The 20,432-nt window shown below is 39.9% G+C and overlaps 1 protein-coding gene across 1 annotated transcript in view; it reads right to left on the bottom strand.

Moving 5' to 3' along the window:
* RBM26 (RNA binding motif protein 26) overlaps positions 1-20,432 on the bottom strand; it is a 132,130-nt gene that overhangs the window by 108,654 nt on the left and 3,044 nt on the right. The window contains exon 3 of the mRNA XM_059684928.1: positions 11,716-11,826. Coding sequence (XP_059540911.1) covers positions 11,716-11,747 — 32 coding nt within the window. The 5' untranslated portion in view covers positions 11,748-11,826. The remainder of the gene's footprint in view (positions 1-11,715; positions 11,827-20,432) is intronic.

Raw genomic sequence — 20,432 nt, forward strand, 5'->3', positions numbered from 1 at the left:
CAGGCCTGATGCCTGGGCCAGAGGCATCAAACCTGGGCTGGGGGCAGAACCAGTGATGGGGGGAAATGAGGGTCCCCTGCAAGGGGCTAATCCTGTGATTGGAGGGTGATGGGGGTCAATGCCTGAGGGCTCCCAGTATGTGAGAGAGGGCAGGCTGGGCTGAGGGACACTCCCCCCCCCCCCACACACACACCCAGTGCACGAATTTCGTGCACTGGGCCCCTAGTATTAATATAATGTCCACAGGGAAAAAGCACACACTGCAAGCTAACGCTGGTAATACTGTGAGCATTATGAAGATTTTACAGTTCTAAAACTACTAAAATACCAAGAAGTGGATTTTCATAGGTATGTTATTTATAGGGATATTTTTTGTGGTAAGTCCCTTAATACCTAAATCATGGAGATTCAAAGTGATGCACAATCATGAGTTAATCTTTTCAACACTCTGTAATAAAAAAGATTTTAAGAAGAATAGGGCACAAACCAATGACTTGTGTTATTCCAAAGTCACCAATTAAATCAGCGGCCAAACAAAGCTGCTGACTCTCCAGATGTATGACTCATTCTGCTTCATATTTCCAAACCTTATTTTAGTTTATCACAATGATTGGTCTTTTTTGACATTTTTTATTGTTGTTGGTGGTGGTGATTGGCAGAAAATGAAAATGGCCATGTTTGAAGTTCAGAATCATCTGTTTTAGGGAAATAATAAACAAAAAATGACAGCACAAATACTCAAATGGAAGAAGTAAATGGGCACAGCAAAAAATCCATGGAGAAAATTTGCCGGTAGCTAAAAATACCTAGTAGTGAAGTGTAAATGGAGGTATCAAAACGTTCAGTATTTGCACACAATGGTGAGTACACTTAGAACTGTCTTTCACTTAGCTTTTTTTTTTAACATAATGTCATACTTACAGAAAAGTTTCAAAAATAATACAAAGATTTAACTCCAGAATAACTTCCACCCAAATTTCCCAATTGTTAACTTTTATTGTCCTCACAATCTTCTTCAGTCTCTATACACATGTGCGTATGCACACACACACACACACACAATTTCTGAACCACTTGAGAATAAGTTTCAGATATGATACTTCTTTTCTGCTATACTCTACAATGTACATTTCCTAAAACCAAGGCTATTTTCTTATATAACCACAGTAAAATTTTCAAAATTAAGAAACTAATACTGATACAACACTGTTATTTACAGCCCTTATTCAAATTCCACCAATTGTTCCAATGATATCAATTTTAACAAAAGAAATTTAGGATCATGCTTTGCATTCAGTTCTTGTATCTCTTTACTTTCCTTCAATATATGGAAGTCCTGAGACTTCCTTTGCATTTCATGAGGCTGATATTTTTGAAGAGTATGGAACAATCCCTCAAATGAAGGTTTGTCTGATATTATGATTAGATTCAAATTATGTACTTTTGGCAGGAATATAACAGAAATGATGCCATTTACTTTTCAGTGCATATGCTGTTGATTTATCTCATTACTAGAGACCTGGTGCATGAAATTCGTGCTGGGGAGAGGGGGTGGGACCGCTCAGCCCGGCCTGCATCCTCTCCAATCCAGGACCCCTCGGGGATGTCCGACTGCCTCTTGCAATCTTGGACCATTGGCTCCTAACCGCTCACCTGCCTGCCTGCCTGATCACCCCTAACCACCTGTGCCTACCTGCCTGATCAGCCTTAACTGCTCCCCTGATGGCCTGATAGCCCCTAACAGCCTCTGCCTTGCCCCACACCCGGGTCCCAGGATTCCCTCCTCTGGACGGTCACAGGCACCTGGGACACAGGCTTCCCTCCCTCTGGCCAGCCACAGGCACCCAGGACCCAGGTCAGCTTCCCCCCCGGGCCGGCCATGGCTGCAGGGGACTGTGGGCGGGCGGCTTTGCCTGGGCTGCAGCCGCAGGTGCTGGTGCCTGGGACCATGGGGCAGGCAGCTTGTCCCTCTCCTGGGCCGCAGGTGGAGCCGCTGGCACCTGGGACTGTGGTGCAGGTGGATTGTCCTCCTGGGCCACAGCCTGGCTGGTCCCCATTCCTCTCTCGCAAGCTCATTTGTGCCTGGCTGGTACCCATTCCTCTCTCCCCAGTGTTGTGTGTCTGAGCTGTTACGGCATATTAGCTCTTTATTATATAGGATGGGTGAAATTAACCTTGATCATTTGGCTAAGGTGGTGTCTGTCATGTTTCTCCACTGTAGCATTATTATGTTACCTCATAATTAATAAATGCCTTTAGGAAAGATACTTTGAAATTATGTAACTATTCTATTAGTCTTCAAGCATTTACCCACTAGTAGCATCAATTGATGACTACTGCCTGAACCATTAGAATTAGTATCTTTTAATTAAACTTGTTTCTAAAATGTATACTAGGATGGAGGTGGGTTAGAAGAGGTCAATGGGGGAGGAAGGGGGACATAGGTAATACTTTCAACAATAAAATTTTTTTCAATGTTATAATAGTCATGTTATGCTAAATGTTAGAATAGTCATAGGACTTTCCTTATAGATGAATTCTTACAACCTAAAAACACTATAATCAATGATAAGGAGGTAGAATACAATTTCAATTGAGCTAAGGACTGTCAATAGGAATGAGTGATGGGGGGAGATGAAAATGTTCTAAAACTGACTTATGATGATGGTGAGTTACTAATTGAATCACTGAATCATATATCTGAAATGGGTGAATTTTATGTTATGTAAAATCTCATAAAATTAAAGGTATTAAAATAGGAAAAAATTAAGTAAGGATATAATAAAAATTATTTGAGCCAGAACACAGAAGCAGAAGCCAGCAACAATGTCAAGATTTATATAAATAACATGTCTAAATCAAGGGTTCTTAACCTTCTTTATTTTATTTTATTTTATTATTTTTTATTGATTTCAGAGAGAGAGAGAGAAAGAGAAAGAGAGAGAAACATCAATAATGAGAGAGAATCATTGATTGGCTGCCTCCTGCACGCCCCACACTGGGGATGGAGCCCGCAACCCAGGCATATTCCCCGACCAAGAATCGAACCATGACCTCCTGATTCATCGGTTGACACTCAACCACTGAGCAACACCAGCTGGGCTCTTATCCTTCTTTTATGTCATGAGCCTCTTTGGCAGTCTGATAAAGCCTGGATTCCTATTAATAATGTTTTGAATACATAGAATACATAGGATTACAAAGAAAGTAAATTATATTGAAATAATTATAAAATATTTTTGTAATATAATAATATATGAGTTTTTAAAACTATGGTAATAGCAATAGATTTAAAATATAGGCAAGCAAAAGTTAAATTTTATTTTTATAACTCAGTGTGATGGCTGTTGTTGCTTAGCATGAATAAGAATGATAAACTTTTTTGATGGCTTTGTGCATATCATGTAAGATATCCAGTTGACTTCCAGTTTTTGTTTTTTTGGTTACAAATGTTGGTAACCCATATTCTCCAAAATATATTATCATAAATTTAACTAAAGTTCCCTTAGCTTGCTTAACAATAAATGGATGGATTCTCTCAAGAAATACCAAAATTCTCTAAAGCAGTTTGAGTTAAATTTCTATTATGAGGTTATATAGACCCACCATTTGAAGGCTCAGAGTTGCATTGAAGTTGGCTAGCTCTAGTGCAAGAGCGTCTGTAGAAAGAGAGGCTAAGAACTGATACTGAAGTATTCTTGAGAGATTGATAAACATAAATGATATTTTACAATATCTGCCACAACCTCACTGTGATTTGAAAGTATCTGGTATTTCTACTGGTTACAAGGTCACAAGTACTAAGATTTTTGCTAACATTTATACTTAGAGAATTTTCTAAATTTCATTTAAATGTTACTAAAGAAAAATATGTATATTATTTTACCCATCAAATGCAAGCATGCCGTGAATTCCATCCATAGGCCCTTCAGCATCCAAAGACTCCAGGTCAATAACTTACAATATAAACAGATAAATAAATTAAACAGAATTTACAACTCTCACATTTTGCCTATTTGGTATAGTTACAGAATGCCTAAAGACAACATAAATACATCTATAAAGCTAGGATGTTTTAAGAGAAAAGGACAATTCTGATTTTGTTTATATTGAGTCTAAAGACTCAAAAATAGAATTCTAATTCAGTTTCTTTCAAGATTCTTCCTCATAAAATGTGGTCAAAATACTTAGTGCTGTTAAAATAATTTCTGGTGAGGAGATATCTGTTTCTGCTCTTTCATTTCTAGGCATTAGTCCAGCCCAAGGTTTTTCTGCCTCGTCGTCACTTGCGATAGGCAGAAATTGATCTCTTCTTTCTTATTTTTATCTCCAGTTTGGGACTGCCTTTTTACTTTTTTATTCTCATCTAAATTTAGATGTCGGATTCTTTTTCTTACATCACTGAAAGCAGGAAGAGTCCAGTTATGTGTTTGTGAGCAGTTATCTCTTTCCTATTACAAAACTCATTTAAGTCCTAAAATGATACCAGGATCTTCAGTTCTCTGAAAGAAAAATATTAGAGAGAAGGTTTCAGTTACCTAGAAAAAATTCTGCAATTAGGAATTAGGATATGTTGGGTGCACAGGGCCTTCTCTGCTAGGGCCTATACCCCCATGGACACCAGGTATTAGACAAAGAAGACGAGCAGTCGTAGGCATATAGGAGAGTCTTTATTGCAGACCAAGTAGCCATTGCTAAAAAACAGTTCTTCAAAGTAGCTGCACAAAGCAGCCCTTGCTAATATAGCAGCAAACACAGGAGTCAGCCACCTGCTGGTCAGTAACACATCCTATATAATAACGAGGTAATATGCAAATTAACCCTCACACCCTCACAAGATGGCTGCCTACGACCAGGCCAGCAGGGGGGTTAGTGAGGGACAACCAAACGACTGAACAAGCAGGCTGCATGGGGTGACCAGGCCAGTGGGGTGGGAGGGGGGGCGTGAGGGGTGACCAGGCCAGCAGGGGGGGCAGTTGGGGGTGACCAGGCTGGTGGGGAGGAGGTGCAGTTTGGGGTGACCAGGCTGGCAGGGGGGCAGTGAAGGGCAACTAGGCTGGCGGGGGGGGGGCAATTGGGGGCAACCAGGCCAGCAGGAGAGGGGCAGTTAGGAGCAACCAGGCCGGCAGGGAGGGGGCAGTGGGGGGTGACCTGGCCAGCAGTGGGGGGCAGTTAGGGGTTATCAGGCTGGCACGGGGGGCAGTGAGGGGCAACCAGGCAGGCAGGCAGGTGAATGATCAGGAGTCAGTGGCCCAGGATTGTGAGAGGGATGTCCAACTGCTGGTTTATGCCTGATCCCGGACTGCAAGAGGGCACAGGCCAGCCTGAGGGACACCCCCCGCCCCCCGAGTGCACAAATTTCATGCACCAGGCCTCTAGTCTTTATACTAACTTAGACAGAAGAGGCTTCTTGCCAAATAGTGACATCACTATTTGGGTTATAGAAAGATACACCTGTGCAGTGGATACAGTGAGATTGCTGTGTTCTTGCTTTTGCACCTGCATATGGCAAATTGGCCTTGAACATCTGGCGTACTCTGATTAGGGTTCCTACAGGATATAATAAAAGGTAACATTGTTAGAAGTCAGATTTGTGCTTTAATCCATATCATGCCAACCTGGGCACTTCTAACACTATTTCTGAGCCTCAGTTTTCCTTAGGTGGAAAATGAGTGGTAATTTGCTATCTAATCTCTAAGTTACTTCCTATCTCAAAAATTAAATAAATCATGACTATATCAAAAACAGTCATCTACTGTACTCTGTTGATGCCCATCCTCCATCAGGCTGGTCTGTTCATCCCCTAGATGTAATGAGTATCTGTTGTTAGCAACTCACAGCTGTCCCATCTAGAACTGCTCTCTTCCCTCAGCAGAACAGGACACTGGGTCAGCCACATCCCGAGGTTTACAGCCCCTATTCAATAATTGACATGGGGCACAAAAGTTGGCCCCTTTCCTCAAGATGGACCAGAATTTCCTGTGGGATTAGACTAAAGCTGGTGGCCTTGCTAAATTTCTTTCCTGTGTACTATTCTGCCTCCCTCATTCTTGTTCTCCTGCAATCACTCCCTCTACTAATCCTCTCAGTAAGAATCACCACTGAGAGCTCTGCTTCTAGGGAACTTAGACATAGACTCTTACAGTAGGCATTCAGCAAGTCTGAATGAATGAAGTTCATTGGTTAATATTAATCATAAAAGTTATAGATAAAACCTAAGAACACTTCATATCGTTTTCAGCAATACCTATGTCTTGGGAATATTTCTTAGCAAGTACTATAAACATGGAAATTTGTTTCTGTCCCTTTAAACTAAAATTAATGAACTCATTTCCAGAAAGAGTTTCCCCCAAATGCCTATTGACTGTCCAGCAGAGGATGGGATATCCCCAGCTACTGTCCCAAGTAATTAAAGTAATGAACTCAATATTTAGGGAGGAAAAGAAAGCTGACAGCTCATATTCCCAGAGTTCAGCACCTTTGATTCATTATTTATTTCTATCATAAGGGAGTGCATTATAAACTTATTAGCAATAACAGTATTAAGAATGTATGAGAAGACAATGCAATAAGTGCTTAAATGTGAGGCTAACTTTCAATTATTCAGTGATAAAGATGGGTTATGTAGATGTGTGGGTTGGAACAGTTCATACAGTTTGTACCAAACCACAGAAAACAGACAAAACTCTCATTTATCAACATATCTTCTTTTAGCTAATAATACAATGCGGTTGTTTTTTTTAAGTGGAAAAAGCAGTTGTGTAAGTTTTGAAACTTCTTACTGGAGAGAAACACTCTATAATTACTCCTCAGAACAATCACAAACACAAGAGCCACACTCCTGTTTTGTAAGAACAGTAAAATCCAGGGCAACACAGTTTGGTTGTGTGGACCCTGTTCTCTGCTCAGTTCCAGTTATCAGTCCTCTGGCCTCAAATTATTTTCTTTCAGTGGGTAGTCAGTTGCTAATGAGTACCCGTTTGGAGATCATTAGGACATTCAGTTAAATCAGCGGTTCTCAACCTGTGGGTCGTGACCCTTAGGGGGTCAAACGACCCTTTCACAGGGGTCGCCTAAGACCATCCTGCATATCAGATATTTACATTACGATTCATAACAGTAGCAAAATTACAGTTATGAAGTAGCAACGAAAATAATTTTATGGTTGGGGGTCACAACATGAGGAACTGTATTTAAAGGGCCAGAAGGTTGAGAACCACTGAGTTAAACGTAGTATGTTTTACTATTTTTGCTTTTGTACTTGCAGTAGTGCTGCTGAACATAAAAACTGTTTTCCATTGATAATTTTTCCTGATTAGACTGCTTTTACATGTTATTGTGGGATTTTATGTATTATTGTTAAAAAAAAAACCCCACAAAAAACACCACTATAAGATTTTAGACATTATGAAGAGAATGCTCAATTTTCTGCTCTGTTAAACAATTTATGTACATATATTGTTCTACTTACTAGAGAATATATGATCTACCATAGTTGTCTTGAACCTGTATATTCTAAACTTCTTTAATGAAACAGCTGTTTCTTAAAACAATGTCTAGCATACAACAGGCGTTTCTCAACACACGTTGAAAAATATATTAAAAACTCCTTGTAACAAAGTAACACAGAATGGGTGACTTAAACAAGGTAATTTTATTTTTCACACTTCTGAAGGTTAGAAGTCCAAAATCACGGTGTCAGCAAGTTTAGTTTCCTCTGAGACCTATCTCCTGGGCTTGCAGATGTCTGCCTTTTCTCTGTATCCTCACATGGTTTTTCTTCTGTATGCATGTCTATGTCCTAATCTCCTCTTATAAGGGACACCAAATGTATTAGATTAGGGCCCACCCATATGACCTCAGCTACCTATTTGCATGGTCTATCTCCAATAAAGTACTAGAGGTTAGGACTTCAACATGAGTTTTGGAGGCACACAATTCAGCCCATAACACTCCTTTATATTGGTCTTATCAATTTTAATCCTTATCAAGTTTATATACTTAAAGGAAACAAAAGTAAGTACTTAAATTATTTTAAAGTAAGACTTATAGAATCGCTCTTTTTCTAGTCATTTGTTTGGAAATTAACTATGCTAATTATAATTTAGTAGTTGTTATAAGCTATATTAATTGACATTCCATCTGGGCAGAAGCAAATATTAATGAGGCTGTGAGATAAATTGAGCTTCCATTTCCCAAACTCTTCAATAAATAACAATATAGACCTCTCTGATTAAAATAAACATGGGCTTTTTGATTGATATCCCTTTTATATGGGGAACATTTACCAATGTTTCAGGTAAGAATTTGGAATTATAGTATATTATATGTTGTAAGATAATTATATTACCTTTAAGCATACAAACGAAATTATAAAATTACTTTGAATGCAACATAAGTGAGAAAAAAAATCCTGAGGATGTTTTCAGCAGGACTACTTGTCTTTGTTATAATTATAATTAAAGCCATTTCACTTTTACAATAAACTTCTGCCTTGTAAAAGATAAAAAGATAGAACACACTACAATTTAGAATTCTGGCTTTTTTTTTTAACCAAAAAACATTTGGATCACCAGAAGATAATGTTATAATATCCTGAGAAAATGGAAAGAAAGGAAATTATATATTATGTATGCAAATATGTGATCCATGTTATCTATTAGAGAAAACCTTTATATCAACTTTATAAAATCTTGCCTACGAAAAATGTATATTTAATATATATATATTAAATTTTACCCTTGAGTATGTGTCTCTCAAATATATATACATATTAAATATACATTTTTTTTATATTGGATTGAAGCTGTTCAACTTAGAGGTTAGCTATAGACTTTCTGTAGATGTCTTTTATCAGGTTGAGAAAGTTCCTGTCTATTCTTTTGTTGAGATTTTTAAAATCATTAACAGATGTTGAATTTTGTCAATGATTTTTTTCTTTAGACTATTAGTATGGTGAATTACCATGATTGAACTTCTGTTACTGAACCAACCAGCCCTGCATTCCTGGCATATACCCCACTTGGTTGTGATATATTATTCTTTTTACATGTTATTGGATTTTATTAGCTAATATTTTGTCAAAAATTTTATTTTATTTTTATATTTTTGATTTTGAGAGTACATTTATTAAAGCTGGGGACAGTGAAACAAGGAAGGACTTAGTACAGAAGAAATAACAGGAGAGAGCCTAGATGGGGCTGCTTTGGCTCATTCGGAGTTCTCCTGGAGGGAGAGCATGCTTGTTGATTTTTTTTTAATATATTTTATTGATTTTTTTACAGAGAGGAAGGGAGAGGATTAGAGAGTTAGAAATATCGATGAGAGAGAAACTTCGACCCCCCCGCCCCCCACTGGGGATGTGCCCGCAACCAAGGCACACGCCCCCGACCGGAATCAAACCCTGGGACCCCTGAGTCCACAGGCCGACGCTCTATCCACTAAGCCAAACCGGCCAGGGCAATTATTTTAATGTCTATGTTTTTGATAGTGTAAGTCCTTAGTTTCCTTTTCTTATAATGTCTTTGTCTGGATTTGGTGTAAGAGTAATGCTGGCCTCATAAATTGAACCCTGGCCAATGTGGTTCAGTTGTTTGAGCGTTATCCTGTGCACCAAAATATAGCTGGTTCGATTCCCAGGCTGTGGGTGTGGTCCTTGGTGTGTAGGGGAGGCAACCTATCCATGTTCCTTCATTCTCTTTGCTTTGGGTTTCTCTCTTCTCTCTTCTCTCTTCTCTCTCTCTCTCTCTCTCTCTCTCTCTCTCTCTCTCTCCTAGTTCCTAAATTGGAAACTTATGGTATCGATCTGAGACTTTTCTTCCTTTCTAATATAAATATTTAATGCTATAAATACCTTAGTAAGCATTGCTTACCTACTGTCTCTCAATTTTGAGTTGCTAAATATTAAGATTATTAGTCCTTTGTCTGCCTTATATGTGATCAATATTTCTCCCAATTTATCCATTATACTTAGCCTTTGCTAATGTGTTTTTGTGATGCAAATTTTTAAATTTTTTATATAATCAAATTTATTATTTTCTTAGTGACTAATTTTGAGGCATGATTAGAAAGTCTTTCATGACTCAAAATCAGAGGCACTAAGTTCCAAGTGTAAAGAGAAATTCACCTTTTTATTTTATTTTTTAGTATTTTCATGATTTTTTAAATTTGCATTTAGATTCCTAATCCATTAGAAGTTTATTTTTGTGTATGAGATATTAATCTAATTTTATCTTTTTCTAAGTGGCTACCAAATTGTTCCCAGCACCATGTATTAAAAAGTCCATCTTTAACCCAGTGATTTGAATAGTTAACTTTCTCAAACACTAGAATTTCTATCAGATTTTTGGATCTAACAAAAAGATAGAGAAAGCTATTTTGAATCTAATTCTGGCTATTTTACTTTATTTCACTGGCCTACTTGTCTATTGGTGTGCCAGTACCACACTTTTTAATTATAAAATATTTGTATAAATTATGTTTTTTAAATTTCTGGTAGGGTTAGTTTCCTGTCACAGTGTTTCCTTTTCAGTGTTTTCTTGGCCTTTTATTTTTCTATATGAACTTTAAATCAGCTTGTCTAACTCCATAAAAGCTTATTAGTATTTGCATTAATTCCTTGTTAAATTTAATCTTATTCAATTAAGTTCCAAATTTAAGTTCTAAATATTTTAATATCATGACTCATTCAATTTATTCTATATCCCTTCCAATATTGTGTTATCACAGATTTGAAGAGTATACCCTCAACATTATATTATGTTCCCTGCTATTTATCAGAGTGGGATACATTAGTGAGCTAAGGATACTCTTTTGCTTTGATATGCTAGTCATGTCCCACCTAAGTGACATTGACCTGTGAATATTTTGAGAATTGGTATTCAACCATTTTCTTTCTATATTTCTTTTCTTTTTTTTGTTTGTTATTTTTTTCTCTTTGTTCAACCATTTTCTAATCAAGCCACCCATTCAACCCATATTCCCCTAAGTCAGCAGTCGCCAACCTTTCGGACCTCACAGACCACCAGTGGTCCATGGACCACCAGTTGGCAACCGCTGCTCCAAAGGTTTCCTTAAACCATTGGTCACCAACCTTTCAGACCTCATGGACCACCAGTTGGCAACCGCTGCCCTAAATGGTCCATAAGTGTATCACGATCCATTTCTCAAATGTTCCACTGTGGTTCAAGTCACACTGGATAAGCCATTTCATTATCTGCTCCAAAAACAAATATATAAGTCCTTTCTTTTAGAAAAATTATGAAAGCAGACACCCAGGAGCAGTTGGCTTAATTGATTAGTAAATTGCTTACTGAAAATCATTATGGTTCCAGTTTTTTTTTACCCAGTATATTTTTATTGATTTCAGAGAGGAAAGGAGAGGGAGAGAGAGATAGAAACATCAATAATGAGAGAAAATCATTGATTGGCTGCTTCCTGGAGGCTCCCTACTGGGGATCAAACCCGAAATCCAGGCATGTGCCTCTGACCGGAATTAAACCCAAGACCCTTCAGTCCACAGGTCTACGCTCTATCCACTGAGCCAAACCAGCTAGGGCTGTGGTTCCAGTTTTTAAGGAAAAAAAAGTCTTGAAGATATCATACAGAATGCAGTATACACTTTAAATCAGAGACCATTGTATGGTGCTCTCTCCCCCATAACATGGTAATAGGAATGAAGGGGTATAAATATGTGTGGCTTCTCTTATACTGTACCTCATATCACATTTGCAGAAATTTTGCTTCATGTCCTAGCATTGAGCTCCACTGATTTGGGGGTCTTAGTTCCAAGAGAGAATGTTTCCATCAGAAGACAAAATAATGGTCCTGTTGAATTAGAAAATAAGATTGTCACCTGGTTATTTGAAGGTGTTATGTCACTAAACCAACAGGAAGAAAAAAAATGTTACTCTACTGGTTGGTTACCAAGGGGAAATTGGCTTGCTACTATGTATGGTGGTAAGGAGAACTATGTCTAGAACCTAGGGATCTCTGGCTACAACTTAGTACTTTTATCCTCTAAAATTAATGGAATACTAAGCAACCAAAAATAACTAAATAAAAGACAAGATTATTAAGAATACGGACTCTTCAGGAATTAATTTTGAATCATTCTATAAGGTAAAGAGCCCTAACCGGCTGATGTTTTTACTGAGAACAAGGAAAATATGGAAAGAGTAGTAAAAGAAAAAAAGTCATAAATATCAACTACAGCCTCATGGCCAATTACAGAAACAAGGACTGTAGTAACTTTGTATATTTTCTACTTGCTCGCTTTGTGTATTCTTTTATTTGTATATATTAGTGATATTCTTCTCTCTCTCATTTATTATTTTACATACAAGTTTTTGAAGGTTAAATTTATAATCTAGCCTTTAGATAACAGAGTATTCAGTGGGTCTATGGCTGAATTACAATAACCCTTAGAACTGTGTGGCTCCCATTTTGGGAAGAGGGTGACAACTTCTTCACATGTATGAAGAATAGCTTCATCTCATGTTGGGTGGAAAATTTGAGCTGTTTTGTGAGTAGAAGTCTAAATTCATGTAGAAAAGTGTATATGGAAGCTGAATAGTCAAAGGGTGGACTGCACTGTTTTCAGTTTATTGTCTTCTCAGCTTCAAACCCATAATTCTTTGTCCAGCTTTGTGATACCACATCTGTACTCTCAAAACATGTCTTATTCTTCCATTAGAGGAATGTTAGACTTGGCCAGTAGGAGGCACTGGTGTGACCCTTCAGGTAATAGCAGTAGAAAGACACTTCTCTTCCAGATTCCAGTTATTAGATATTATTCAGAGCAGGAGATTAGCAGATGAACTCCAGCCATGGCCCTGAGGCCATGATCTCCTTACCAGAAGCCACATCTGACTAGCTCTGGCCTGCCTACACGTTCTTGCAATGGTGTGCCACTTCTAAAGATCAGCTCCAGCCCACTCACAACCTCCAGCTATGGTGGGCCCCTTCTACTAACTATTGCCAACCTGTACTCCGGGGAAACTGCTTCACACCTGCTGTGTGTTACTATGGTAGCTGCTTCCTCTTTGAAGAGGTCAGACTCTCAGCCTGAGGGGTGGGGGCGGGGGGTGGGGGCAGGAGGAGAGAGGAGGGCAGCCTTCTCCTGGTATTTAGTTTCTTTATGTCTCTGTTTTCACAGCCTATAAATAGTAGCTGCTTTTTTTTAATACCTGACATTTCTGGACTTGTTTTGGTAAATGACCACCTTCTACTATTTAATAATTCTTTATATTAAACTTTTCCTTTTCAAATAACTGGTGTGGTTTCTGTCTACTGGACCCTGACTCACAAACCCTTTGAGAAGAAAATAATTTATTTTTATCAATTAAATAACCTTTTGCTCGTTGAATTTACCAGGAGGGGAATCAGTGTCCTAAATCAGATTGTATTTTGTTTTATAGTGTGCTTTCTGTCCCTAAAAAGAAGAGGATGTGCTATGGAACCTAATATTATCTATTCTGAAATACACCATAGGAACCTTTGTATTTGAGTGTATTAAGATTTTGTGAAGCATTATTGTAAATAATTGTCTAAAGTCATGATATAATAGCTACAGTGAAATTTATGATGGTTCATAAATTTTATCACTTGGTACAAATGAATCAGCAGCAGGTTCACTAAGTTTTCTCTTTTTGGTCTTTTATTTTCAGAGCTATAAAAGGCTCATTGTAACTCTTGGTGGTTAGAGAAAAATTACATTCTTTTCTGCAGCAGAACTTCTTAACAAAAGGGTTTATGACTGACCCCTGAAATTGAAACACTGCAAAAACTGGGGGTGGCTTTTTAAATAACCTTTAGCATGTAACAACCAAGATAGAATTTAACCCTTGGAGTTAGACTGAGCTTCCTGTTCCCATTAAAGCAAGCTGCAAACTCTAGCTGACATACTAGGGAAGCAGTTATCAAACTTCAGCATTTGCCAGAATCAGCTGGTGGGCTTGTTACAACAAAGGTCACTGGATCCCACCTAAGCGTTTCCGATTCGCTAGGTCTGGGGCAGTGCCCTGCGAATCTGTATTTCTAACAAATCCTCATGTGATGTTCATCTGGGGTCCACAATTTAAGAATCAATGTTTATTTATGGCAGCCATTCTGGGCCTACTTCCTCTATCATCTTCCATTTCTCTCCCATTCCTCCTATTTAATCTCAAACTGTTTGCACCTGCTATTATTATCTTGGGATCCGTATTATTGGTACTGTATTCTGCCTTCAATTTCTATAGCTTCTTTTCTAATATTTTTAAACTTGGCACATTTTTAATTTTTTCTTTCCTCAAACATCTAGCCTTAACATCTCCCTTTGCTATGCCTTTCCCTTGGCTGCTTTAATCCCTATTGTAATGTTATACTAATTTTCACTTCAGCCCCTTAGTCAATGCCCCTCTTCTCCTTGCCTTTCATCCCCCTCTTTTAAGCACACAGACACTCTTTGCTACTACCAGTAATGAATTAGGTTGTGGGATCTGGAGAGGTAAGTTTAGAATGTGCTGATCTTTTCGAGTTAACCCATGCTGGGAACTAAAAAGACATGAAGTGTTCTTTAATAATCCAATTTAGAATTCTCCTTGGGATCAACTGTTTTAGAATTTGTGGAATTATCTTATCTCTTCTAAAGGTTGTATAATCTTTCTTTTACACCTGCCCAGAATCCATCTTTCACAGCTACTCAAGCATCACTGATACCCATGCAAGTTCTTATTCACACTATTTTGCCTTTCTTAACCAGTCTTGTCCACCTGCAATGTTCTGTTCATCTGAGATTCATCTCAAGCATTGCCCTTTCCCTCTCCCCCATTTTATTTATTGATTTGAGAGAGAGGGAAAGATAGAAACATCGATTTGTCGTTCCACTTTTTCACACATTTGTTGGTTGATTCTCATATGTGCCCTAACCAAACCTGCAACCTTGGCATATCTGGTTGATGCTCTCACCTACTGAGCTACCTGGTCAGGGCTCAAGCATTACCTTTTTTAAGAGTCCTTCTCAGATGTATTCTCCCACAGCATAGCTAATGTGTAACTACTAGAGCCCAGTGCATAAATTTGTGCACGGGTGAGGTCTGGGGAGGGGTGTGGGGGGGCAATCGGGGGTGGGGCCTGACGGGGGAGGGGCCCTGGGCAGTTGGCGGGATGGCCCCGCCGCCTGGTTGAACTCCAGTTGAACTCCTGGTCTAGGGGAAAATTTGCATATTACCCTTTTATTATATAGGATGCTTTGTGTCCGAAAACTGACATGGAACTTAAGAGATTTCATCTCATTTACTTATAAATTGGCAAGTTCTTTGAAAACTCTTCTTTAATTTTAGTTTTCTGTTGCTTACTAATATTCATTTCATGATTACCCATCAAAAGATTGTTCTCGGCAGCATGGATGGAACTGGAGAGCATTATGCTAAGTGAAATAAGCCAATCAAAGAAAGATAAATATCACATGATCTCACTCATTTATGGAATACAATGAACAATATAAAATGATGAACAAAAACAGATCCAGAGACAGAGAAGCATTGATCAGACCATTAAACCTCAGAGGGATGGTAGGGAAGGGTGGGGGTAAAGGGGAGAGATCAACTAAAGGACTTGCATGCATGCATGTAAGCCTAACCAATGGACACAGACACCAGGGGGGTGAGGGCATGAGTGAGGGAGTGGAGGGGCAAAGGGGCAATAAGGATACATATGTAATACCTTATCAATAAAGAAAAAAATTATTAAAAAATATATATTAAAAAAAAGATTGTTCTCAGGAGAATCCAAGATGGCGGCGTAGGCAAATGCCTGTACTCGCTACCTCCCACAACCACATCAAAATTACAACTAAAATACAGAACAACCATGATCCAGAACCACTGGAAGCTGGCTGAATGAAAGTCCAACTAGAGAAGTAAAGAAGAAAGCACACCGAGACTGGTAGGAGGGGCATAGATGCAGAATGGGCGGGATTGGCACCCACGTGGGCTGCTTTTTTAATCAGGAGGGAGATCACCTCTGCAGAGGAGCAAGGGGATCCCAGCCCTAAACCAGATGCCCAGTCCCAGAGCTGGGCAAAGAAGTCCCTATAGGCAGTAAGAACTCCGGGCTGTAAAAACCAGTGTGTATTGGGGCTCAGTGACACAGAGGCTGCTGGAGACCCAGCTGTTCCTCCTAAAACTGAATTTACAAGCTCCCGCTTCCTCTGAGATCCAGCACCAGGGCGAGGCTCTGGGGAACCCAGACACATACGAGGAGGAATTGGACTGTCTGGCATCGGGGCAGGAACTTGGGGGCAGCTTTCTTCCAGATGGAGGTGCTCAAAGTGGTCATTGTTCCCATGCTGGGACCTCCCCAGGAGGTGCTTGCAGTGGTCATTGTACCCGTGCTGAGACCTCCCCGGTTGCAGGGCTGTCTGGCAGCCGTTTCTTTAGCTCCGCCCTAGTGACTCCCCGAGACCCTGCCCCACCCAATTTACAGCCCTACCCAAGCTGTGTGCAGCGGCTTTTGCATATGAATGGCCTGCCCTTTCTCAGGCTAAAAACCTGTCAAACAAGCTGCAGCTGGGTCAGGGAGTCCCAAACCTATCAATAAAAGGCCCAAGACCTGGCACCAGCATCAGCCTGCCTTGCTTCACAGCTGGGCCTCGTCTGGGCACTTCCAAACCCCATACAAAGAGGAGGAATCTGAAAAGCTCTTTGTAGCTCCTGCTGGGTGGCCCCAGGCAGTGGCTGATTTGCACCCCACTGGAGCCTCAAGAGCCAGTGTATTCAGTATCAGTGTCAGACCATATCAGGTTACAAGTCTTCACATCCATAAGTGACACATTCAAGGGGCAGACTCAGTGAGCACCAAAGTGAAGCAAGTCCTGCACCATAAGGGTGTCTTCTGCACAGCAGCTCTTCCACTGTAGTCGCAGCTGGTCCTCACAGCCAATTCACCTGGAGGTCAATTCCTCCCAGTGGCACCAACAGCATTCAAGGCTCAGCTACAACAAGATTGTGCACACAGCCCACAAAGGGGTGCACCTAGAGTGTCCACCTCAGGTGACTGGGGAGGCTGAGCCACTGGGCCCTATAGGACACCTACTACACAAGGCCACTCTATCAACTCAAGGAGACTTAGCAGCTATACCCAATACATAGAAACAAACACAGGGAAGCAACCAAAATGTGGAGACAAAGAAAAATGTCACAAATAAAAGAAATGGGAGAAAGCAAACTACTGGATATAAAGTTCAAAACCATGGTTATAAGGTTACTCAAGAATCTTCTAGAAACCTCCAAGGGATATAGTGAGACTTTCAAGGATCTTAGTGAGAATGTCAAGAAAATGGAAAAGAACCAGTCAGAAGCATACACTGACTGAAATAAAGAATAATATACAGGGATTCAACAGTAGACTAGAGGATCCTGAGAATCAAATCAATGATTTGAAATACGAGGAAGCAAAAACCACCCAACCAGAAAAGCAAAAAGAAAAAAGAATCCAAAAATATGAAGATAGTGTAAGGAGCCTCTGGGACAACTTCAAGCATAGCAACATCCAAATTATGGGGGTGCCAGAAGAAGAGAGAGAGCAAGATATTGAAAACCTATTTGAAGAAATAATGACAGAAAACTTCCCCTACCTGGTGAAAGAAATAAACTTAGAAGTCCAGGAAGCACAGAGACCCCCAAACAAGAGAAACCCAAAGAGGACCACATCAAGACACATCATAATTAATATGCCAAGGGCAAAAGACAAAGAGAGAATCTTAAAAGCAGCAAGAGAAAAGCAGTTAGTTACCTAAAAGGGCGTGCCCATATGACTGTCAGCTGATTTCTCAACAGAAACTATTCAGGCCAGAAGGGAGTGGCAAGAAATATTCAAAGTGATGTGAATAGCAAGAACCTACTATCAAAATTACTCTACCCAGCAAAGCTATCATTCAGAATTGAAGGTCAGATAAAGAGCTTCACAGACAAGAAAAAGTTAAAGGAGTTCATCACCACCAAATCAGTATTATATGAAGTGCTTAAGGGTATTCTTTAAGAAGAGGAAGAACAAGAAGAAGGTAAAGATAAAAAAATGAACAACTAAGTGGCAATACATATCTATCAACAATTGATCTAAAAATCAAACGAATAAAAAATCTGATGAACAAAATAAACTGGTGAATGGAATAGAATCAGGTGCACAGAAATGGAACAGACTGACGATTCTCAGAGGGAAGGGGTTGTGGGGGGTGTGGGAAGAGATTAGACAAAGATCTTATATACATGTATGCAGTACATATGGACACAGACAATGGGTGTTGAGGGACTGGCGGGGGGTGGGAACTGGGTGGAGGGAAGCTATGGGCAAGTGGGGGGAAAGAGGGACCTCTGTAATAATCTCAACAATAAAATTAATTAAAATAAATAAGACTGTTCTCCTTGAGGGAAAATATTAGAACAGCATAGGAAATGAGTACGTTTTCACTGTGTCGTTAGCACACTAGTTGTGTTTAGATTTCATATCTCCTTTCTAACTATCATGGTTCCTGATGCTTTCCCTCACTTTTTGTTTAGGACCTGAACTTTGCCTCTTGGACCTAATTATTGATATTACCTCTCTGATAATAACCAGAAGAGCATATCTGCCTATATGTGTCCACTCTGAGTAAGCTCTATTCCTGGAATCATAATCTAGAGTGATAACTTAGTCTCATAGAAATTAGTCTTGAAGAGACCAAAAGTGAGCACTCTGACATATTATCTCATAAATTTTATTGTGTAACTTCCAGTGACACATTTTCAGCAACCAATAACAGAAGAGCCCTAGGTGGTTTGGCTCAGCGGTTAGAGTGTTGGGCTGCGAACTGAGGGGTTGAAGGTTCAATTCCAGTCAGGGCACTTAACTCTGTTGCAGGCTTGATCACTAGCCCTGGTTGGGGTGCATGCAGCAGGCAACCAATGGATGAATCTCTCTCACACTGATGTTCCTCTCTCTCTGTCTTTCCCTCTCCTTTCTACTCTCTCTAAAAATCAATGGAAAACATATTTTCAGGTGAGGATTAACAAAAACAAAAACAACAAAAAATAACAGAAGATATGAAGCCAGAGCAGCCTTTCTCAACAGAGAAAGAAGTAGGTTTTATTACACTAAGGTAACTATTGTATGCAGTGAATTAACTTCTTTCCTGTGTATCTAGATAGAATGGTACTAATTATGTAATCATCTTTGGAGAATTGAGAAAAATGTCATTCAAATCATTTTTCCGTGTTCTGTGCCTCAGATGAGCATAGAATGTGTGTTCTTGAGATCCTCAGAGAATGTGTTTGGGTGGTGACAATGGCTTTGTGATTGTCCTGCCATGTCAAAGAAAGGTCCCCACTGGAGCAAAGACAAATTTAAGCTTAGGCTTTAGGGTCCCTCACTTGCACAGGCCTTTCCCAATGCCTTGGAGAGATCATAGAAGTTTTGAATATATATATAACAAAACAGAAAAGGAAGGAAGAAAAGAATGGGGAAGGGAGGGAAGCAAGGAGGAAGGAAAAGAAAAGGAAAACAACTTGCTATGAATAGTATTTAAAAAACAATCTCAGTTCATTCTTTAGGCATATTGCTGCCCTTTGACACTGTCCTTTGTTATTTGCTTTTTATTTCCACTATATGTATATACATACATGCATATAAGTGTGTGTATGGATAATATCACATTCGGAAACTAGCCTATCTAATGAAGAGGGAATATTCTAATTGACTCTCACTCCCTTGCAAAGATGGCAGCACCCACAGCCAATAAGGAGGGAACTATGCTAATTGACTGCCCTGCCCTCAAAGATGGCGGTGCCCACAGCCACAAGATAGAGGCGCCCAGTCCCCTCAGCCCCACTGCTGTGGCAGGCGCATGGCAATGCCGGGCCCGTGCTCAGGCAGGCCCGGCTACTCCTCACACCTGCCTCCAGAGTCCCCCAGTCCCCTCAGCCCCCCAGCCGCCCAGTGCCGGCCCGAGGCACAGGCAAGCGTCGGATGGCAGCTGCCCAGCCGCCCAGGGCTGAGGCTTGCGCTGCCGGCAGTGGTAGCAGCAGAGGTGTGATGGGGCATTGCCTCCCACCCCTGAGGGCTCCTGGACTGTGAGAGGGGGCAGGCCAGGCTGAGGGACCTCCCCTCCAGTGCATGAATTTTCATGCACTGGGCCTTTAGTATATATATATATATATTTTTTTTAAATGTGAGATTACCAGAAAATCATCTTATTTCTTTTGATATCTCCCATTCACTCATGCATATACTGAAACAATAACACTATAGTGTAGAGCAAGCATGTCAAACTCGCGGCCCGCAGACCGCATGCCTCATTTATTTGGCCTGTGTTAGCCTTTGAGTTTGACATGCTTGGTGTAGAGCATCTACATAGTGTAAGTATGATTACTAGTGTCCTTTGAATTATGTAATGAGAAATATATTTTTGGAGTTTT

The sequence above is a fragment of the Myotis daubentonii genome, chromosome 2 (assembly GCF_963259705.1).
Source record: "Myotis daubentonii chromosome 2, mMyoDau2.1, whole genome shotgun sequence".
In the NCBI taxonomy this organism is placed as follows: Eukaryota; Metazoa; Chordata; class Mammalia; order Chiroptera; family Vespertilionidae; genus Myotis; species Myotis daubentonii.